The sequence below is a fragment of a genome, unplaced genomic scaffold (genome assembly GCF_019419815.1).
Source record: "Pyrus x bretschneideri cultivar Hongxiangsu unplaced genomic scaffold, Pyrus_bretschneideri_v1 Contig37, whole genome shotgun sequence".
Lineage (NCBI taxonomy): Eukaryota > Viridiplantae > Streptophyta > Magnoliopsida > Rosales > Rosaceae > Pyrus > Pyrus x bretschneideri.
Genome location: NW_025999690.1, coordinates 583,566 through 605,856, shown reverse-complemented (window position 1 = coordinate 605,856; position 22,291 = coordinate 583,566). Strand labels below are relative to the sequence as shown.

General features: G+C 35.4%; 1 protein-coding gene across 1 annotated transcript; it reads right to left on the bottom strand.

Annotated features, from left to right (window-relative positions):
- Nucleotides 1–13,834: 13,834 nt before the first annotated feature.
- Nucleotides 13,835–21,902, bottom strand: LOC103932001 (polyadenylate-binding protein-interacting protein 3). Its single transcript, XM_009341535.3, is given in 16 exon segments — nt 13,835–14,156; nt 14,429–14,491; nt 14,582–14,677; nt 15,377–15,523; nt 15,738–16,048; nt 16,291–16,324; nt 16,436–16,484; nt 16,741–16,868; nt 17,434–17,661; nt 17,750–17,927; nt 18,851–18,893; nt 18,896–19,040; nt 19,381–19,517; nt 19,985–20,134; nt 20,214–20,366; nt 21,523–21,902. Coding segments are annotated over 15 exon segments (1,872 nt in total). The 5' UTR covers nt 20,347–20,366; nt 21,523–21,902; the 3' UTR covers nt 13,835–14,126.
- Nucleotides 21,903–22,291: the final 389 nt, after the last annotated feature.

The following is a 22,291-nucleotide window of genomic DNA, read 5'->3' as shown; positions in this document are numbered from 1 at the left end:
CTCGGTTTCGGTTTTTTTGAGGTTTGGAAACCGAAACCAAACTGAAGTTATAATACCTCTGCTTCAAAACGGTGCGTTTCAATCTTGTTTGCTTGTAATCCTAATGAACAAAAATCGAACCGGAAAAAACCGACAAAAAATCAAACTGAACCGAATCAAACAGTAAATTCAGTTCAGTTTGATTTTTTGTCGGTTTTTTTAGGTTCGATTTTTGTTCATTAGGAAGCAAACAAGACTAAAACCTGAACCGAATGGAGCCAAACTGTAACATCCCACATCAACCAACGAAAAGGGGGTGATGTGCCTTATATGTACATGCCCACCCCCATATAGCATAAGACCTTTTGGGAACTCACTAGCTTTAGATTCCATTGGAACTTCGAAGTTGAACGAGTTTGGGCGAGAGCATTCCTAGGATTGGTGACCCACTAGGAAGTTTTCGTGTGTGAGTTCCTCGAAACAAAACCGTGAGGGCGTGGCTAGGGCCCAAAACGGACAATGTCGTGCTACGGTAAAGTTGAGACTGGGATGTGACATAATGGTATCAGAGCCACTCTGTCGTGTGGTGCGAGTGTCCTGACGAGGACGTCTAGCCCCTAAGGGGGGTGGATTGTAACATCCCACATCGACCAACGGAGAAGGGGTGATGTGCCTTATATGTACATGCCCACCTTCATATAGCACGAGGCCTTTTGAGAATTCATTGACTTCATATTCCATTGGAACTCCAAAGTTAAACGAGTTCAGGCGAGAGCATTCCCAGGATGAGTGACCCATTAGGAAGTTTTAGTGTATGAGTTCCCAGAAACAAAACCATGAGGGCATGGCTAGGGCCCAAAGCGGACAATATCATGCTACGGCGGAGCCAAGATTGGGATGTGACACAAACCCCCAACATTGCACGTCTAACCGTAGTTGTCATTCTATGCTTGACAGGAGAATGAACTTGTCTCATCTTGATCAGAGAATGAGATAAAGAAAAACCAAACTATTTCCATCTTGTACATGAAGTGTAATTCAATAAATATAAGAGATGTTCCTGACACTAAAATTGTCATCATGCACTTTGATATACTTCTTACTCTTCTTTTTTACTCTCTTTATTTATCCAGTGTTCAATCTATTTTGTGAAATAAACTAAAAAAATTAAGAAATGCATGATGACTATTTTGGAGTGGCCAATAGTTTAATTGCAAAGGTAAAATTGCATGCACATGTGCATAACATATGTTTTGTTTTACATCATTTAGGTCTAAGATATTGATTAAAATTTGATCCACCATTTAATGATATTTATTAAAAAGTCAATTATTTGTAGTAGAAGTCAAATCTATCCGCTAATTAGTTTTTTTTATTTTTTTGAAAGAGAACAATAATAATTTTATTGATAGAAAAAAGGAGGGAATTATTATTAGTACTCCAAAAATCTCATTCTACACTCCAAACTTTCCATAATAGGAAAGAAAAATACACTTGTGAGGAGTGTAGAATGAGATTCTTGGAGTGCTAATAACACTTCCAAAAAGGATTACAACTCAACTTGAAGTTTTGAGCATAAATTCTGATGGTATTCTTGTCCACTAGTCCAACTACACCCAAAAGGTGTTACTATTGAGTATATCCTTGATTGTATGTACGCTAGATGCAAATGAGACATTCAAGAAGGTTATGGAGCTAATAGTTCTCTATCTGAGTGCAATTTGCGTTTATTGTACTTAGCTAAATGCACTAGATCAGACATCTCAAGTATTGATAATCATTTGGCATAAAGCCACCACCAAATTAGGTGTTAAAGACGTTTTTCTCTTACCATAGATTTGGGCATACTCTATCCTTATGCATCTTAGAATGAATCACAACCCTTGGTTCTCGAAAGGATGCCTACCTTGTGGGATATGCGACTCAGACTATCTATTTGACTTGCACAAGGTACGCTCCCAAATGGTTATATCTTTACAATTAAGGAGCACTGCAATATCTTGGATGTCAACCAAATAGACATTAGTTGTGAAATCTCCGAATCGTTCCAAGACTCACTGTACCTCATTACGCCACACGTGAGAGATATGGTTGAGAGCTCTTGTTGAGCATATTCAAAGTACCTGTGATTTTCATTCATCATTGAGTCCTAACAAAGATTTGATCATCATACATCCTACAAATCAACGCCAAGCATATTGTGTCTACATTATATTAGCATGAGCATCAAATGATTGAAGTCAAGCAATCCTATCCGAAGACAACCTTGCCGACCTCTACACGATGTCATGGCTGAAGTCTAGAAGCTTGTCTGAGGAATTGGTATGCATAACTTTCTCATTAGAAATGCTTGTATTTCTCATTTAGAAGTTTTGTCAAACTCAGGGAAAGTATCAAAAAGTATACTCACTAGACCTTAATGTACTCTTTTTCCCTACGATTAAAAGCATTTTTCCCACTTAGTTTTTGCTACCTAACTAGGTTTTAAAGAGGCACCCATCCTGAGTTTGTCATACGTTTGTGAGCAGTCTGCTTTTGTCCTGAAGATGTTTAGTTTTTACGTAATGCAACTTCTTACTTTTCTCCTTAGACTATGGGTTCTTATCCTATCTTGAATTTTACCATAGCGAAGTTTTGTGAGTCTTATCACCTATTCATTCTTTCATTTGTTTTGAGACTCGTATTTGCTACTTGTGCCAACTAGACGAGATGACTTCATCAACTGCTTCTACATTTGCATGAAGATTTGATGCGCCATCTACTGGCGTATTTACAACCTCAAGGGGGAGTGTTATGGATAAAGTTTAAGTACATGTGTGATTGTGTAAATCATTAGTAGGTTGCATTTAGGATACTAGAAGGTCCTTTCTCTTAGAGTTGTATTACTTGCAAGGTAAGAAATCCTCCTTGGTTTACTATAAATAAAAGAACAAGGATTGGTGAATAAAACACAGAATTCCTCCAGCTCTTTTCTCCATCTCTCTTTCTCTCCATGCCACACCCCTCTAAAATTGGTACCATGCGGAATATCTTGCAAATAAAAATTTAACTTTGCATAGTAGACTAGCCAAATGAGTTGGTCAATTAGTTACAAGTTAGTTAGTGATAGAAAGTGCAGTTGCAAGAATAGATCCTGGTTGACTATTACGTCCAACTAGTCAGAGTCTGCCCAGATCCGTTTCACAACACCAAATCCTAAACTTGACCACATTTACATATCAGTTCATTATGGAAACAGCAGTAAAAAGCAATTATGAATTAAAGTACGCTGAATTGACTAGTCAAGCTTATCAGTCAACTAAGTATAGATTCGTTAGTTAACCAAACGCAAATCTACGAAACAAACTTAGTTCACTACAAGCAATCCTACTCAATAACAATTCAGTTGATAACTCATAATATGTAGTGTAAACTTAATCACAAACACAAATAAATTAACAATTCATAGGATGAAAATATACTAGTAAATAAGATATGTGAACAAGTTTAATAAACAAAGAATGCAATAAGTTTTATGGTCGAAAAAACCCACCTCTGGGTTAAAAAACCAAGGACTCTCCACTGAGTCCAATATGCTAATGCAAATAAGGTTATTACAAAGATCCACATAAAACTCAATTTATAGATCTAATCTACGGAGTAGCTTTACCTTTGTGCAACCTTACTATGCATGAATTGAGGATTCATTTGGTCTTCATGAAATGGCAGCTCTTCTTGAGTTCTTCACCTTGTGGCATTGAAATGGAGTCGTCTTTAGTCTTCACAAGATGTCAACTCTTCCTGAGCTTTTCACCTTGTGGCACTGAGACCAACACCAACAAATGCATATGATAATGATGATAGTGTGCAATTTGGATTCAATGACTATTCAATTTCTTCAGCCAAACAGTTGAAAGAAGAAACTGACGAGAATCCAAAAATTGGTCAATAAGCAAGTTTGAAACTTAAAAACTTGACCACGAATTTAATGCAAAACCATGAAGAATAATGCAAGCCTATTATTCAATAATTGGGTGTTTAGTTCATGAACATGATTTTGTGGATAGGGTTTTTAATAAAGAACACAAACCCTCTAAAAATTATAAACTTTCTCTCCAAATAGGAAATGAAATCCTCTAACCCCTATTAAAAACAAAACCTTTGATTATTGCAAACAAGGTACAAAGAGACACTTGTCAAATGTAAAAGCAATCTAAGCATATCAATGGTGAAAAGTTGAATCCCGTATAAAAGGTGTTAGTCAGCCCATGTGGGCTGCCTTAATTTACGTGCCCAACTTGCTGGAAAACAACAAGCAATTCTGACGAGACAAGGTCACTAGGTGAAATGCAACAGTAAGTTAAACGTGAAATGCATATGCATGAACAAACCTTCGAAGTGACAAACTAAACCTTTGAGTGACTATGTCCAACAATAGAAGCCCTTTTTGTAAAGTATGTCCTAACACTAATTTGAGCATGTGTGGTACATATTACACTATTGACAAGGAAAGCCAAACATAAAAGTCTAGACTTCACCCTCTCTCTTTCCCTCATTTAATTATCGGCCACAACAGAAAATAGTAGTTTTATTGACATCTCTTTAAAAATTTAATACTAAATGACTTGTATACCTCTATATGAAATGCTCATTTAGGCTTAAAGAAATTTTATGATTGAAGTTTTATTTTCTGAATAGACCTACTCAGAGACCAACATGAGATAACCTACATCCCAAAAATCCTACAGATACCACTACCCTCCTCTCCCCAATCAACCAACTCACCTGAGTTGAACTCAACTCGACACTATGGTATTTTGCAAGATTTACCATGTTTTATTTTACAATTCTTTTTCATAGAAAATGATAATAATAATTTGTTATACTAAAATGATAATAATCTACGACAATGCCAAATGAAATCATAGCGTCAAATACAAACTTAAATTGCAATTCCAATACTTTTAAAAAACAAATTAACGATAACTTTTTTTTTTCTTGAATGCCTATCCACAATAATGTAGTTCAGATTTGTCTTTGGAGAGAATCGAATTTAAAACATCTCACTTACTAGTGAAGAGGAATACCACCTAGACCGTAGTACTAAGTCGCAACAATAACTTAAAATGAATAATATTATTTCTAAATAAAACATAAAACAAAATCACTTGTAGTAAAAGCTCGATTGGGTAAGCTCCACCTAAAGATAGGTCTAATTATGGGGTGAGCTAAGATAGTGATGAGCATGCAACAACAACAAAGAAGTTTGTGTCCCCTTCTAGTATAAAGAAGATAGGATCATCAAGGTCATATCTCAAGCGCTAGGTAATGTCCTTAAAGTTGACGATGTTACTCTCAATTTTAATGAAGTTTTTGTCAAGGTTCTTGTGGAGGTGGATTTGAGGGTCCCTCTTAAAAGAGTTTTAATTATCAATGATGATGATAATCGCCCTATTCTGGTAAGCTATGAGAAGCTATTCGAAATTTGTTTTAATTGAGGCCGTATTAGGTCTGATGGCCATGTTTGTTCGAAGTATGAAGTGGATGATGGATGCTTCCTCATTAAGAGATTTTTCGAGGATAAACTTGTGATTTTCCCAAAGTACACAAATGTCGATACTGACATAAAAGATGCATTACATGATAATGCTTTGTTTCCTTGTTGCTTTGCTACCTGAGGAGGATTTTACTGAGACGAATGATGTCGGGCAAAGAATGGCTGTTGAACCATACAAGGAGGATGGTTGGACCACGGTGGTCCCGAAATAAAAAAAGAAAGCTGAGAGGCGCTACGGTTCTGGTCAAGTTGAGGGAGGGAAATCCTAAAAGGATGTTGTTTCTGAGTTACCAAGAGTTGCTGAAAAATATGTTGGAAAAGTCGCCAAGTATAAATGGGTCCCGAGAGTTGATTCGGTCCAGGATTGGAGGAAATCTGACAGTAAGGTGAATTGTGTGCAGGAGGATGTAGGTTCTGGGGTGAGTGATAGAGCTTCGGGGGATAAGAGGGAGATGAATATGGATGTGGTCTCTGTGTCTATGGCTGCTGAAGCCAGTAGGCTTCCCCGAGGTCCAAGATGGGTATAACGAGTCCAAGAAAGAGAATCCGAAAGGGGTTTGCGAATGAGGTTGAGACTAGTTATCTTAAAGAACTAGATTGATGAATATTGGGTCATGGAATTGCAGAGGAGTAGGAAATAATAGTTTAGTAGTAATTTTAATTATGTGTGTGGTTTAATGATGGTGGACCTTTTTTGTGTTTTGGAAACAAAGACTTCTTTTGACAAGGTCCCTAGGAATGTTTATGTCAAGTATTTTGATCAAGTGTATGGTTGTGATCCTGATGGTAGGTCAGGTGGTATGTGCCTTTAAGTATTGTTAATACTTCTTCTAGACATGTGCATGCCTTGTGAAAGATTGCTATTCAAATTACTGAAAATATGACTTGAGTCCATGAAACTTATTTTTCTCCACATAAAACCCGACATAAGTTTTTTACTGGAATAAAACCCATTGATTAGATTCCACATCAACAAATTCATTAATTATATTTGACTTTACACATTTAAAAAATTTCAATGCCCAAAACACCCCTATTTGAATGTTTGATTTACACAATTAATTCCATACAAATTGTAAGGGAGAATTAATGATTTTAAAAAACTAAAAAAATAATAAATTCATTGCATAATATATAATAACAATAAAACATGCCTAATAAATGTAGTAATACATGCTTAGTTAAGTCAATAAAAATTATATTTTACATATAAATGTAGGTAAATTATTTCACACACACACACATATATATAACAACAACAAAAAACGTGCATGATATACATAAAAATTCATGCAAAATAATTTACCTACATAATAAAAGCAAACCGAAATATATGCAGAATAATATACCTACATAAAAAAAAAATGTTATTATTTTATTCAATACTAGTTTATCTATTACTTGTACATATAATAATAAAATGTGCTCAATATATATGATGATACATACAAAATAACATACCTACATAATGAAGAAATGTTATTTGATTCAAAATTAATTTACTTGCAAAATAAAGCAATTGTATTTTATTCAAGATTAATTTACCTATTATTTGTACATATATCTTATAACAATAAAATGTGCCAAATATATGTATAATACATGAAAAATAAATTACCTACAAAATATATGTTATTTGCTCATCATAAATTTAAATATAGGTAGATTAATTAGTTTAATATGTTTGATCATATATGTAGTACTATGCATGTATATGTGTGTGTGCGCGTGTGTGTGTGTGTATATATATATATATATAATACTAATACTATACGTTCATATAGGTAAACTATATATGTGTACATATATATATATATATTAAGCTTATGGTAGTAATATATACATTTGAAGTATATATGTGTGTGTGTTAGGGGTAATAATATGTGCAATAATTGTATTTTTTATTGTAATTAAGGTGAGTAATAACATTTATTGATTTTATTTTGAATATTGTGGTACAAATTGTAAATATTTTGTAATAATAGGTCAATTACTTCTATACTTGGTAGTCATTTTTAAATTTGGGTTTTGTTTACATGTTTATAACTAGGTGGGTTTTTGTCTAGAAAATAAGAGTTGTAAGGGTCTATATCTAAACAACCCTTAAATTATGAGTACTACTGCACTTTTGTTTATGTCTTCTCTCAGAAGTATTTGCAGCACTCACTTTGGGATCTACTTCTGACTCTTAACCCTATTTCTCAACCTTGGTGTCTTATTGGAGACTTTAACAACATTGCAAGTTTGTCTGAAAAGTTTGGGGGATCCTCCAATGTCTCTAGGGATATAAATAAGTTTATTAGTTTCCTGAATAAAGGCAACTTAATTTCTTTAAATGCTACTTGTGTTCCTTTACCCGGTGTAACGAACATCAAGATGACTCTACAGTATTGAATGCTGCGAAATGCTTAAGAAAATAGCTGAGTAACGTTCTAAGAACTGAACAGGTGATTTGGGCTCAAAAGGCAAAGATTAATTGGCTAAAGATGGGTGATAGAAACACTAGATTTTTCCAAACGACTGCCACAATACGTAAGAAAAGAAATTAGATCTCCAAGATTAGGGATGTGGAAGGTAATTGGTGGGCTGCTAATGAAGGAATGGAACAAATTTTTGTTCAAGATTTTAACCTTGAGTGATCTTCAAAACATTGGGGATATCATTGGTCCATAATGCTGCTCATTTGAACCCTATAACTGACAAAGAGATTTGGTTAGCTACTAAAAGTATTAGGGATCTAAGTGCTCCTAGCTCTAATGGTCTTAGTGCTGGATTCTTCCACGACTACTAGTATATTGTAAAGGATTTGGTTATTAGTTTGGTTAAGGAAATCTTCATTTATCATGCTTTGGTTAGTTAGTTTAATCATACTAATATTACTTTAATTCCAAAGGTAGAAGGCCTAGAGGTGGTGAGCAATTTTAGGCCTATAAGTTTGTGTAATGTAATTTATAAGATAATTACTAAGATAATCATTAATAGGCTTAAACCTCTCTTAGATAAGTGTATATCCAAGAACCAAGGGGCTTTTGCACCAGGCCGCTCCATCCAAGATAACATTTAATTGCTCATGAAATGTTTGCAAGGTTCAACAAGAAAAAAAGGTAGAGTTGGTGCCATGGGAGTAAAGCTAGAACTTGACAAGGCCAATGATTTTTGAATTGGGACTACGTAAGATATGTTTTGACTAAATTTGGTTTCAATCATAGTTGGATTAGTCTTATTCTGCAATGTATTACGTATGTGTCTTTCTCTATCATTATCAATGGTGAAGCTCCTGGTTATTTCTATCCTTATATTTTTATTTTGTGTATAGAGTCGTTAATTAGACATCTCAACATGATGGCTGAGAATTCTTCAAACCACGTTGGTAATCTTCCCCTAGAGGTTTTAAAGTTTCTAACCTTGTTTTTGCGGACGATTGTCTTCTGTTTGCAAGGGCCACAACTAGGGGAGCTAGAAGTATTCTTAATATGCTTTATAAATTTTCCAAAGTTGCTGGGCAACAAATTAACTTCCATAAGTCTTCCTTATATTTCTCTTCTAATAGCTCTGCCCATATTAGAAATGATATAGTTAATATTTTTCAAATTCAACATAAAACAACTATTGAAAAATATCTTTGTATCCACGACATTGTGTTTTGGAAAGACCCGATGAATGCAGCGGAGCTTATCAAAAGAGGTAAACAAAAACTGGCGGGATGGAAGGCTAACAGTCTCTCTAAGGCTGGTTGGCTGACTTTGATTAATTCTAATCTTACAGGTATGCCTAATCATATCATGTCCTGTTTCAAGTGCCTTGAAAGGGTTTTGAACAATTTGAACAAAGAGTGCAGAGACTTCTTTTGGGGTAAAGAGAAAAAGTTATACCCCATGGCTAGGAATAAAATTTGTACCCCAAAGAATGTTGGGGGCTTAAGGATTAGAAGACTCAATCATTTCAACCGGGCTTGCTTGGCTAAATTAAGGTGGAAAGTTTTATCGCAGCCAAATAACTGGTGGGTACAATTGGTAAGTAGAAAGTATCAAAGGAGAGCAGATTTTTGAGCAGTTCTGTTAAACAAAATCACTCTATGGCCTGGAAAGGGATCCTTCATGGTAGAGATGTTATCTTAAGGGTACTAGGTGGGTGGTGGGTAATGGTAGAGATATTAAGTTTTGGACGCATCATTGGGTTTTTATCCCCTCTACCATCTTATCCTTGAAAACCAGAGAAAGTTTATTGACTGGAATCTAAAGTAAGTGATTTTATTGATAACAAGTGTTGGGATCAAAACAAGCTTAGGCAGGTCCTCGGTGATAAGGTTGTTAAGAAAACCTACAATGTAACTATTCCCCATAGTAGCACGGATGATAAAATGGTTTGAGGTCTATCTCATAATGGTGATTTTTCTGTTAAGAATGCAATGTGGATTCAAAACGACAATCTACGCAACTACGTCAAACAAAAGGTCCTGAATAAAATGTGGAAGCTAGCTATTACTTCTGAAGTCAAGATGTTTGTTTGGCTGCTAATCATGTAGGCTTAATACTAGGAAGCAGATGAACAAATTCAATAAGGATATCCCTATATATATCTGCAGAACTGCTGTTGAGGATCAAACTCACTTATTTCTTTTGTGTAACCATGCATGTTTAGTTTGGAATCTTTTTCCAAGCCTCAAATATTAGTTCAAATGCGGGAATTAGTTTTAACGAGTTGTTAGATAGCCTATCTTACTCAGATAGGAATGAGTTAAGTGATTTAAGTAAAGTTCTCACCATCTGTTGGCAGATCTGGAATGATCGATACAATGTAATTTTTCGTCAAGGGACTCCTTGTCTTGAGAGGATACATATATAGGGCTAGGGTTTCATGGCAGATTTGTATTAGAAAAAGGATTAGTTACATGGCAGAAACCACGGAGAATAAGGAGAGGGTGCGGCAGATCCTTAGGTCTTCTAGAATCGGGTATTGTGACAGGGTTCTAGAAGGACAAGGGATAAGATATGTGGCATAAACTTAAGGCACGAAAATAAGGCTTCTAGGATCAGATATTTAGGTGATTTAATGTGAAAATGAGTCCTCTTTACAGCTGGAATTAAGGTGGAACAAGATTAGGTTAGGATAAGATAAGATAAGGTTTGGATAAGATAAGGTTGTTTGGATAATGTTCCATGTTTCTTGCTCTTTCCTTATCTTCTTTGTCTTAAACTTTTTTCTCCAAATTTGTAGCATGTTCCTAGCCTCTTTTAACTTCAAATTCATCCATCCACCTTGCTCCATATGCAAGCTATCCATTCCAAGCCCAAAACTGCTCCAAATAGCTCCAAAATGCACTTTCTTGCCTCTTTTGCCATTAAGACCTACAAACATACGAAAATAGCTTAAACACACTATAATAAATGGAAACTAACTATGTAAATGCAAGAAAACAAGCTAAATAAGTTGCACAAATATGCTCCCATCAATGTCAGCCAAATATATCACTTATTTTTGTTCACTTTCTTAGGTTTTAGTAGACAAAAAACCTTTTTTTTAGGTAATAAAAAATTATTAAGGAACGATTATGACCTATATAGGACGGGACATGCATGTTAAATGTAATAAAAAGGTCACACGCACACTAAAAAATCACAATTTCATAATTAAAAATTTAGCTAAGTCTTGTTAACTATTCACCCTTTAAAGACAATTCTAAATTAGCTCTAACCTTTTAAAACATTTCAAATAACTACTTAAATTTTTGAAAAATGACACCTATTATGTTCACTAGCTTTAATGGATAGCTTGGACAAATAGTAAAGCTTGTTTTAACTCTCAAGTTGTATATGGAGCCTTAAATCTCCAAATCAACCCTCGTTTTTTTTTAACACCAATTGATCCATTTTAGCTAAGCAAATTTACGATTTAACTTGCCTATAATGTCGATTTGGAGGATTAGAACTCCGAAGACGGCTATTAGTGAAAACCAACTTTAGTATTTGTCCACTTCATCATTTAATGCTAGTAACGTCATCCCTTAATGTTGGTGGAGTTATCACTTAAGTTGACTTAACAGATGTCTAATTTTCAAAATGTTAGAGGTAATTATTAGAAATGTTTTAAAATGTTGAAATTTGAAACTAATTTAGAATCAGCCTAAAAGATTGGGTAATTATTCATACTTAATCCTTATAAAATCATCAAAACCACAATATAATTGATCAGCCATGAAACTCACATCTTACAAACATGAAGATTAATACAGACAAACTAAACCCTGCAAGTTGTAGAACCATAGGAAAAACATCACAAAGAAAAGACAGCACCAGAAAGCAAGAAACATGGTGGGATAAACTTTGTTGGAAGCTAGGAATAGGGGGATGGGCTAACAGAGTTCGTTGGAGGTGTTCACATAACCTATAAGGCATATGTATTAGGAAAAGAAAGGGTACTTTTTAAAATTGATCATGTATCCTCCAAGTATTTTTTTCATTTTTTATTTAGTTTTATAATCTTAAATGCCCAAGACTATGTTGGCAAAATTTTATTTTTTAGGATGTGAGGTGCGCCAGACCCAAGCAATAGTGCAACGCTTGGGCGAGGCTCGAAGTAGCTATTGTAGCGAGCCTTCATCTCAAAATAAATAATTTAATATTTAATATTGTGTGAACCATTCATCTAGGTATCAGATATTAAAATGATATAAACATACTATAATGGTTGTTTACTTCATAAGCGAGCGTCAAGAAGTTGAACTAAGATGAAGTTTTGTTAAGGAGTCGAAATCCAAATTTCCATTGAAACTGTTTACAACTAAACTAATTGAAATTGGAGTAGGAATAGGAGTGCTAGTAGAAAGGAAGAAACACCTTCCTTGCTAGTGGAGACCGTTTGCCCACCTTTCCAGTGGTATTCGAACATTCGAGAGTCCTAGCGTTAAGGGTCGAAGTTTATTCATTGAGGCATTTCGTCGAATACTTGGTGCTATTAGCAGCTAAACTATGTTTCAAATACGTCAACAGATATCGACATATGCCGAAACAATCTTTCAAGTGCTATTGAGAAAATTTGTCGAATGCTCTCAACTTGACCTACCAAGATATGTCTAGCAGGCTTTACATCATACTTGATGGGCACAAAAAGGACCCATACCAAACATTCAAAGAGTCCTTGAAAGACCTTCACTTGTATATCTCCTAGACTCCAAGTGGTCTTAGGACCACCTTGGTTCCAATGTACATCCATCACCGTAGCCTTTAGTTCAAGTTGTTAAAAACAGCTAGTTTCAATCACTGCAAATGGTATTATGTTATTTTCCTCTCCACTTGTAAAGACAAATCTTTACATTGTGTTTGGATGTGGAAAACAATGAACTAAAAAGTTAGGAATCGACAACATAAATTTGTGGGGTTTTTAGCTAAAATGGTCCCTGAGATTAGTATAACTCCTCACTTTGGTCCCTGAAATTTGAAATCCATAAAAGTGATCCTGAAATTGTCCACCATTAATCATTTTGGTCCTTAAGTGAAAAATTATGTTAAATAAGGATCAAAATGACAAAATTACCCTCAATTTAATAAGCAATAGGCCAAAATAATTTGACCAAAATTGAGGGTATTTTTGTCATTTTATCTTTATTCTTTGAAGATTTTTCACAAAATGACCAAAATAATTGATTGTGGACAAATTTAAGAACTAATTCTATCGATTTTAAATCTCAATGACCAAAATGAAGAGTTACGCAAATCTCAGAGACCATTTTAACTAAAAAGTCAATTTTATGTTTGACTTTAATCTACCAGGGTATTCAAACTAAGGGTGCAAAGAGACGCACACCCACATCTATTAAAGGTTGGGTTCGTACTCCGACTCTTCCCTCAATTTTCATGTCATAAAATTGGTTAAGAAAATGATAAACCCACAGCTATGTTTAATCATGTCCGTCATTTTTTGTTTAATTTAAACATAAACAAAAGTGAGAGACTAAAAAGGGTGTGAAAATCAGTTTCAGACTAGACTAACATTCCTAGTATGCCGATTTCCACGCACAAGTTTAAAAAGAAGCAGGATGATTAGACAAAGAACATCCAGAAATGAAAGAGTTATCATTTTTCCACCCACATCAAGGAATCAAACACAAATCAACCACTTGCAAATATTGTCCCAATCCCAAACAAAATCTATAACAAAATCTATCGTTTACAAAAAACCAAAAAAAAAAAAAAAAAAGAAAGAAGAAAAAAATCTAATCATCCATGCCAATTATTTGATGCATAATATATTATGGACGTGGCATGCAGTAACATCACAAGTTTGGCAAATGAAGGAACCAAAGAGTGCTTATCACAGAAATTAAGCTCCAACAAATATAAATGTTTCCATAAATTAAAAAGTGACAACATGGATGTAATGTATCAAGTTTGAGAAAATCCAAATTCAAATTGTACCCATTAATGCTTAGGTTCATGACGGTAAATCCAGGAACGATTAAACTTTCCCTGACACACAAAAGATTCAACTATAGAGGACCTTTTTTGGACTAGAGGGTTGTGCTCCTTCAAAAAATAGTTCCAAGAAGTCTCCAAGGAGTTATTCTGTAGAGCCTCGGACCAGAACAACCAGAATGCCTTCTTCCAACAACTGGTTAATAATCTCGTCCTTTGTAAGGCATTTCCTGTAAAGATGAATCCAAAACAACTGGTTAAAAACTGTTCTGTCGCAAAAAGGAATAAATGATACTCTCGACGACCAAATATGCCTCCAGTGGACTCGAAAGAAAAGTTATAGGACTAACTTCCGCACATATAACTAAAATTATAACTTCTTTTCTTTTGTTCATATATATGTGTGTGTGTGTGTGTAATAGGAGTGACTGAATTATAATTAAAAAAGGAAGTTCTCGATCAATCGCGATACATAATTTCAGGACAACATGAAATTGCTTACAGGTTGGTAGTTTGGCATGTATAAGACTTGCCTAGGATGGCCAAGAAGCATCTGTTGCCCATACTGCAATTAGACGAAGATACGTAATTAATGTCATGAATTAGCATCATGCTCTCTCACATGACCTCAACAAAGGAATTAAAAGAATCACACCTGAGGGTGAGGCCCATTTGGATGAAAAAAGGCTTGGGGCGCTTGCATTGTCTGTGGATTAAACATAACAGGTTGGTGTCCGAAAGAGGGCCCACCCTGCAAATATAAAGGCCGTTAATAAAATAGAAGATGAAATCATTTATTAAAAAGTAAAAATAAAACATCAAGGTGAATCCTAAGTGAAAAATCAATAACGTGTACTGCAATTCCCTTGACTTTATTCTTATCCTTTTCTTAGGTTCAAACCCTAAATCATAATTTTAAAAACGAAAGGGAAACTTATATATAATCTGGTACCATAGAAAAGTAAATTTTAACCGATAGTCATAGCTAATCATTATGTTAACCCAAGTGATGAGGGAGGGTGGGGTAATGGGTTAGGATTAAGATAGGTCCAGAGTTCATTTCCCTCCAATGTAACAAAAAATTAATGTAATCAATCTATTTACGTTTTTCTTTTCAAAAGAGTACAGGTTTGGATAAGGAAAAACAATAACATTGGAATCTAACTATAACTTTTAATAACTTGATTCATTAGATTAGAAAATGCAGTCTAATTTTTGAGCTGATAGTAGATGGTATTTGCATTTCATATAAAGGTTTACGTGAACAACAGTGTCTTCAATCATGATAACTAAGATTTCAGTCTACACCAGCATCACAACAAACATTTCTTTCTGGAAAGATGAAAAATAAACAGTTAAATTGACAGTTGCCACTTTTGGGCCAACGTCAATGAGAGAACCTACAAAAATCAGGGTGAGAAAAGGTCAATGAATGTGTTGAAGTACTTACTCCAATGCCAACAGGCATGCCCGGCATATGTGGTACAGCAGGTGCGTTAGTTGGATAATAGAAGGAGCCATCAGACACAGGGGATAGAGGCCTAACAGGCGCTTGAGATGGAACAAAACTCTTTGCATGCGGATTGAATTTGAATTCCTGATAAAAAAAATTTAAATTGAGGAGAAAGAAAAAAGAAGAGCTGGATGCATCAGAGCTATACGCTAGATAAAAGTGCCTAACTTAGCAAGAAAGCTTATCTGTAATAATGATAATTGTCGGAACTTCAGGCATAAGATCAATAAGATTGCATTTATGTCTGAGTTTGTGTTAAATGTGTGATCACAGAAACATAAAGGTATATCAATCACACCTTCGCATGGGGATTCAATGTTGACTTCTCAGAGGACAACGAACCCATAGATGAGCTCGGTGATAAACCAGGTCCACCAGAAGAAGAGACAGCAGCTGGGAATTCCGAATTGGAAGATGCAGAACTACCAGGTCGTCCATGTGAATTTACTGTCTGTGTTTGAACATGTGATTTGCCAGTTACTAGGTCACTAGAAGCCGTCTTCTCATGACCTTTTGATGAAGTCTGAGCAGAAGCATAAGAGGTGGCACTGGAGGATAATCCCCCTTTATCAAACGCATCTTCCTTCCCAATCAATGATGGCTGTGAATCTACATTCCATAATCAACAAGATAACTTCACAACTACCGTAATGACAAATATAAACTAAACTAAAACTAAAAATGGCACTAAAACAAGCTTCTCATTCATATGGGAGTGAGGGAACAAGATAGGACAAGCTTCACCGTAAATACTAAACCACATCTAATAGTAACCACCATATTAAGTCCAAGGAACCAAGAAACGCATAATTTTGGGTGAAAGTAAGCAGGAAAAAAAAATTGGAACTCACCATCTGGTTCTGACGTTTGATTGTCTTCAGCTAGCTACATTGACAAGAACATAAAACAGAAGCAATAACTTTAGAAGCCAGTGTCAGTGAATCACAAATAATTACACAAGATTGTGAACATCACAAATACAGAAGTCTCACTCACCTTCGGCTTTACTACAGACTCACCGGCACTGTCTACCTCTCTAGTTTCACTGAATAATATAGAAGATTGTTTAGTAAAAAAAGTTGTGTAATCACATTAAAACTTGGATAGTGCTATTCACACACCCATTTTTACCTCACACACACCTTTGTCAGTTTCTGGCCCTTGATTTTCTTCAATTTATTCGAACCGATGGGCGGAAATTGAGGGTATGTGAGAAGTAAAAATGGGTGTGTGGATAGCACTACCCTAAAACGTGTCTTACTTGCAATATATATTATTAAAGTTGGAAAAGAAATAACGACCTTCTTTCACCAGCTGTACAGGGGAAGCTCTTGAAAGGTGTTTCTGATGCCAGCTGTCTAGCATGGTCATAAGATCCAGAGCAACCTAAATCTGGGGCACCATTTGACTCAGAACATTGTGTGTAATCCTGCATAAAAAGTAATACACATATATCATCAACATTTAATCAGGAACTTGTTATCAAAGCATGTTAAAAACATTCACATATAAGCACAGGAGAAAATCAATTCACAATCCCCAAAGTTGTCTTAAACTTTGGACCAAACTAATGTCTTAAAAGTAAATGGGATAATAATCAGGGAGAGCTTTCTCATGCTTGTCAAACTAGATTCTCAGTTGCTAACAAATGGAACTAAGAATGCCTCAAAACAATGATTTTGTTCAGCCAGATTTTACAATAACCAAAGAAGAACTAGTGGGGAAAAACATTTGGTCTCCATTTATGAGCAGGTAATAATAAAAATATACCTACTTTCTCATCACAATTGGAAGTAAAGAAAAATCGAATGAGAGAGAAAATGAGTTGATGCCCTACTTCAGTAACAAAACACTTTATTTACGGCACATGTGTAAAATTCCTATTTGATGGCACAGCAAGTTCAACATAACAATCCGTAAATAGGTCAGAAACTAATCCCCCCCTGGGCTAACTATGCTGGCTATATTATACATAAGATAAGTGAGAGAACTACAACAAATGAAGAGCTTGATGGCGCCCCATCGTTTCTTTTCCCAGTGGTCCAGTCAATTGAACTCTTCCTTAAAGAACCAGTAGAATCTCCAAAGGTTTCAGTATTAAGTGTATCCAACAAAATATCCTCATCTTCTTGATATCCACTATCATCAACTACTTCCCCCCGATAAACAGAGGAGAATCTTGTCTCCTCATCAATATCCCCACGAAGGTGAATGCCTCTTTCCTGTAACAACAAATCAATATGCAAAACATAAGGGACCTCAACATCAAATGAATTTTTAGAAGCACAAAATTAGACAACAAAGCCTCACCTCTGCCATATGTAGATCAGGTGTATCCTCACCCTCAATTTCCCTTGCTATTCTTAAAGCTTCCCTTTCCAACTCTCTTGTTTGAGGGCCTTTCTCAAGTTTAGTGGTGTAAAGGTCCGCATCAAATGTGCTTTTTACCCCAAATAATGTTTCATTTGTTTCAAACTGATCCCAGTTCCTGAAATGAAAAGAATATGAGGAAAATATTGAGCAATCATAATATTTCTATACACGTACAAACATCTTTTGCATTTTTGTAACAATTAACAGGAATTCTCTGAGAGTTGAGCACAGGTCAATTAAAGTTCAGAAACAACCAATAAGCCACAAGGCAACCACTGAAATTTGGCTAAAAAAAATCCCCTAATACCATATTACTCTTAAGGCCAGTACATTCCCCAAGTCCATGTCTAACTTGCATCACCTCAAGCTATAGTTTGATACCATTAAGGCATCTATAGAACCATATAGCTAACTCTAACTAGTGAATTGATTGGAATCTTTGTCCACCTTTCTCCTACATCGTCCACTTTTTTCAGGAAACTACCTCGTATGAAGAATTTTGGTAACATATAAAAGCAGCGGGATATGCCCGCTTAAGGACCCACCCTGTCAAAGAATTTCAACATCATGCAGGCAGAGAACATGCATCACTTCAGAACATGTATAATGAAAGGCCTAGATTGCAAATAATGCTATACCTCACTTAGGTTCTTATCTCCAATGACTGGAATCAACCACAGAAATTTTAATCACTCAACAAGTGCACCTGCCTATAAATTAAGTTGAGAACTTTTTAAGGTTCATTCACTAGTAATAGCTCCAAAGAAATGACAACTCATAAGACCACAATGTTACTCAAAGCACCTTGACAAGAAAACTTAACAAGAATAAGCCAGATAGGATTCATAGAATTATCGTCTTAGATGGTTAAGCAGACCAAGACAGTTTGACACGAAACCTGAAATAGTAATGTTTAAAAAATAAAATTCAGGTCCCTAGTGTAAATAATAGTTCCAGATGGCACATATTCAAGTAGAGGCTATCTGACCAGTAGAACAATTACCAAGAGATTTGGGGAAAGAAAATTACTATAACAACCTATTCCATTGTCCATCAAATATATTTTCCAATTCAGGACACATGGATCATCTTCATCAGGTACCCACGGTTCCAGCTCTCTGTCCATCTCACCACGGTGGGATTGTGATATGAAGGAATCTATCATAAGGTCCTGATGTTTTTCATGCTGAACCTCATTTAACAATCCATCCCTCGTTATTGAGACATCCTGTTATCATTTATTATACAATTAGATCAAGAGATACCAGCATAACAAAATATATAAATAGCTGCTTACTCTACCACAATATCTTTCTACTTGTTTACTTTCATAGACTACAACTACATGCCAGAGCAAGCAAATCAAATTATGAAGAAAAAGTTGGCCATCATATACCTGCCACCCCCCCCCCCCCCCCCAACCTTTTCTCCCAAAACCACCAAAAAGAAAAGGAAAAATCCAATCCTTGAAAACTCAGCAGAACAAATGATGGTAATCTGAGATTCTGAATGCTATTAAGAATAATTTTACTTGGGTCAGCAAATAGTAGTAAGAAATGAAGCAGAACCTTTGCAATAACTTGGACAAGTTCCTTGGCAGGTATAATTAAAGTTTTTGAAGGAGCCTTGCTAACTGACTCTGTCATAGACTTTTGTCCACATACAGAACCATCCTTTATCATTCGTGCCATTTTCAAGATGATTCCTGAAAGTGACAAGTAAAATAATGTTGGAAAATGCAAATAACCACATATAAAACTGCATGGAGCTGGGAAAAATAAATGGCAATTGGCAACACTATTGACGTTATACAAAGTCTAATTATAACACTGATGAAGAAGACATGACCTCTCACCAAATCAATACTTATGCTAGTGTAAAAGGCTGTCTCTTTAAGAAAACCAAAAAACTGACACACACAAAAATAAAAATAAAAATAATAACGTCATTTTAAAAATAATTGCTCAACGTGACCAGAAGTGAACGTTGATGAATGCACTTAATTGCATATAAAAAACACACCAATTTAGAGCACAAGTGTCAAATTCATGATCTCCAAACGATCCAAAACAGATGTTAATGTAAATGACAGTCTCATAAGACAACCGCAATCAATACAAAAAGGAAGACAAACAAAAACCATATATAAAAACCAAAATCAAACGAGCATACCAAAGTCCCTGTCAGCGTTTGTTGTATAAAATATTCCAGAGTATACAGATCCATTTTCCACCTGCACTTCCACATTATGCCCAATAAGACATGTGGTCATGTATACTAATCGATCACGTGAAGGACTCTCAGAGTTTCCAGATTTTCTGCCTGTTTCAGACCATATAAAGTTAATAGGCAAGTTAACATAATATGAAGGAGAATTTATATCTACAAATTTCACCAGTACTTGTTAATCTGCTGTGGTTTGCTGTTCCAGACTTTGACTTATTCTCGACCCTAGGAACCCCTTCCCTTGCACCTCTTCGACGGCCAAAACCGTTAGCAGAAGATTTAGGATGGAAAGCTTGTTGTGTATTCATCCTCAGTAGCAGCCTCTGACCTATTAAAAAAGCTCAAAAGCCGGTTAAGTCGTATTATTATACTAATGGATATCAAAATACAGTAAGCAAGAAGCAAGGATGCTAATGAAGATTAGTGCACAAATATAACAATGGAAATTTGGATATCTTATAATGGAAACAAAAACAGATTACAGACAAACATGATCCCAATGGCTCCGGAATTCAGGTAAACTCTATCAAAGTACAGCAACTAAAAATGATCCCATGTGCATTGCTCTTCGTGGAAAATGAAACGAAAATCTATGTTATAACTCAAACGCACAAGAGACCACAAAAGTACAGAGATGTGCATGCACATGCACAGAGTCACAGGAACGCAGCATAAAATCAACAACCAAATAAACTAAAGCACACACGCATATATTTTTCTTTAAACTAATGCACACCAAGTATGCAGCATTAAATTGAACAAATCACCAGTACAAATATATCTCAGAAAAGTATCAACTTGAGCACATTTTTATAAACAAAACGCTATCTGCAAACTACTGGCAACAATCTCTAACTTTCCGGGCAAAACTATGTTCCAACAACACAAACACTTCGTAACACTAAACAGGAATTTTTGAAAAAAAATAAACAAATCAATATCTTGATAAATCATGCATACAAATGCAAATGAACTTGAAGAGAAAACTGAAAATATAGACAGAACAAAGCCATTTCATATTTAAGTTTCCATGAGGGGGGAAAGAGTAAAAAAACGATGCAAATTAGACGCAAGAAGTAAGATTGGAAAGGGTTTTCGGGGAGAAGGGGGCAATGCAGAAACAAATGCAATTACTTATCCGGAGCGCAAATAGAAGTATGTGTCTTTCTATGTTTTCAAATTTTTGGCACAACAAAAGAATAGATTTGAAGCAACGCAACGCATCAATAATTTGATTCATTAGCTATATCATTGAGTGTAGAGATAGTAAGAACATGGCAGGCAATACAACAAGCTCTAATCTTAGAATTTTCATCGAGCAAAAACCCAAAATTTACTGTAACAAAACATAATAAAGTCGTAATGCAAGACATTTTCTCTCATTTTCTTCCATTTTCCTCCGTTTTCTCGGCACCCAAACACAATGTAAAACACAACAACGAAAAAGCTATTTGCGATGCGAAATTAGGAAATACGATCCTTACCTTAATAAGCTTAATCAAGCCTATAATTACTCCGAGGCTGCTTCCAAGCTGGAGGAGAAGACGTTGGGAGGCGCCGAACCAGTGCGTTAGGGTTGGGTTCAAATTAGGACTCGTTTAGGGTTTCGAAAGAGCGAAGCTGGTGTCAGAGCCCGAATCACGAGGCTGCTTAGAGAGAGAAAGAGCGGCGGAGGGAGGAGGGAGGATGGAGAGAGGGTGGTGGGTCGGTCTCGGTGTGATCGCAAGCGAGAGGAGGAGGAAGAAGAAAAAGAAGAAGACGAAGAAGAAGAGCTGGAGATTTTGAAGAAGGTGTGATGAAATGCAAACGAGGAGACCGCTGTAGAATGCGTAGGAAAGTTTTGAGTTTTCCCCTCGGGTCGGGTGTATGATAAAATAATAGACCTTATCACTCCCAGTCCTCCATAACTTTATGACAAGTAGGCACATTGTTTCCTTTTTTTCAGTTTTCAATGTGAATCCAAATTTGCCGCGTTTTACGGTCTATTGGTATTTACCTTTATTTTTAAATAATAAATTTTAAATTTGAATTCCATAAATAGTGAATTCTAGCATTGTGGGAGTTAAGTTAGCTGAACTTCTCCCTTCCTTTTTTGTAATATATATTGTTGTATTAAAAAAAAAAAATTATTATATTAACATTCCACATTTTATTGAAAAAAATCATCATATACTTAATACACGTCACATTTATTTTTCAACTAAAAATTATTTTAACACACCTCATGTACTTCCCTATATTACCCTTATACAT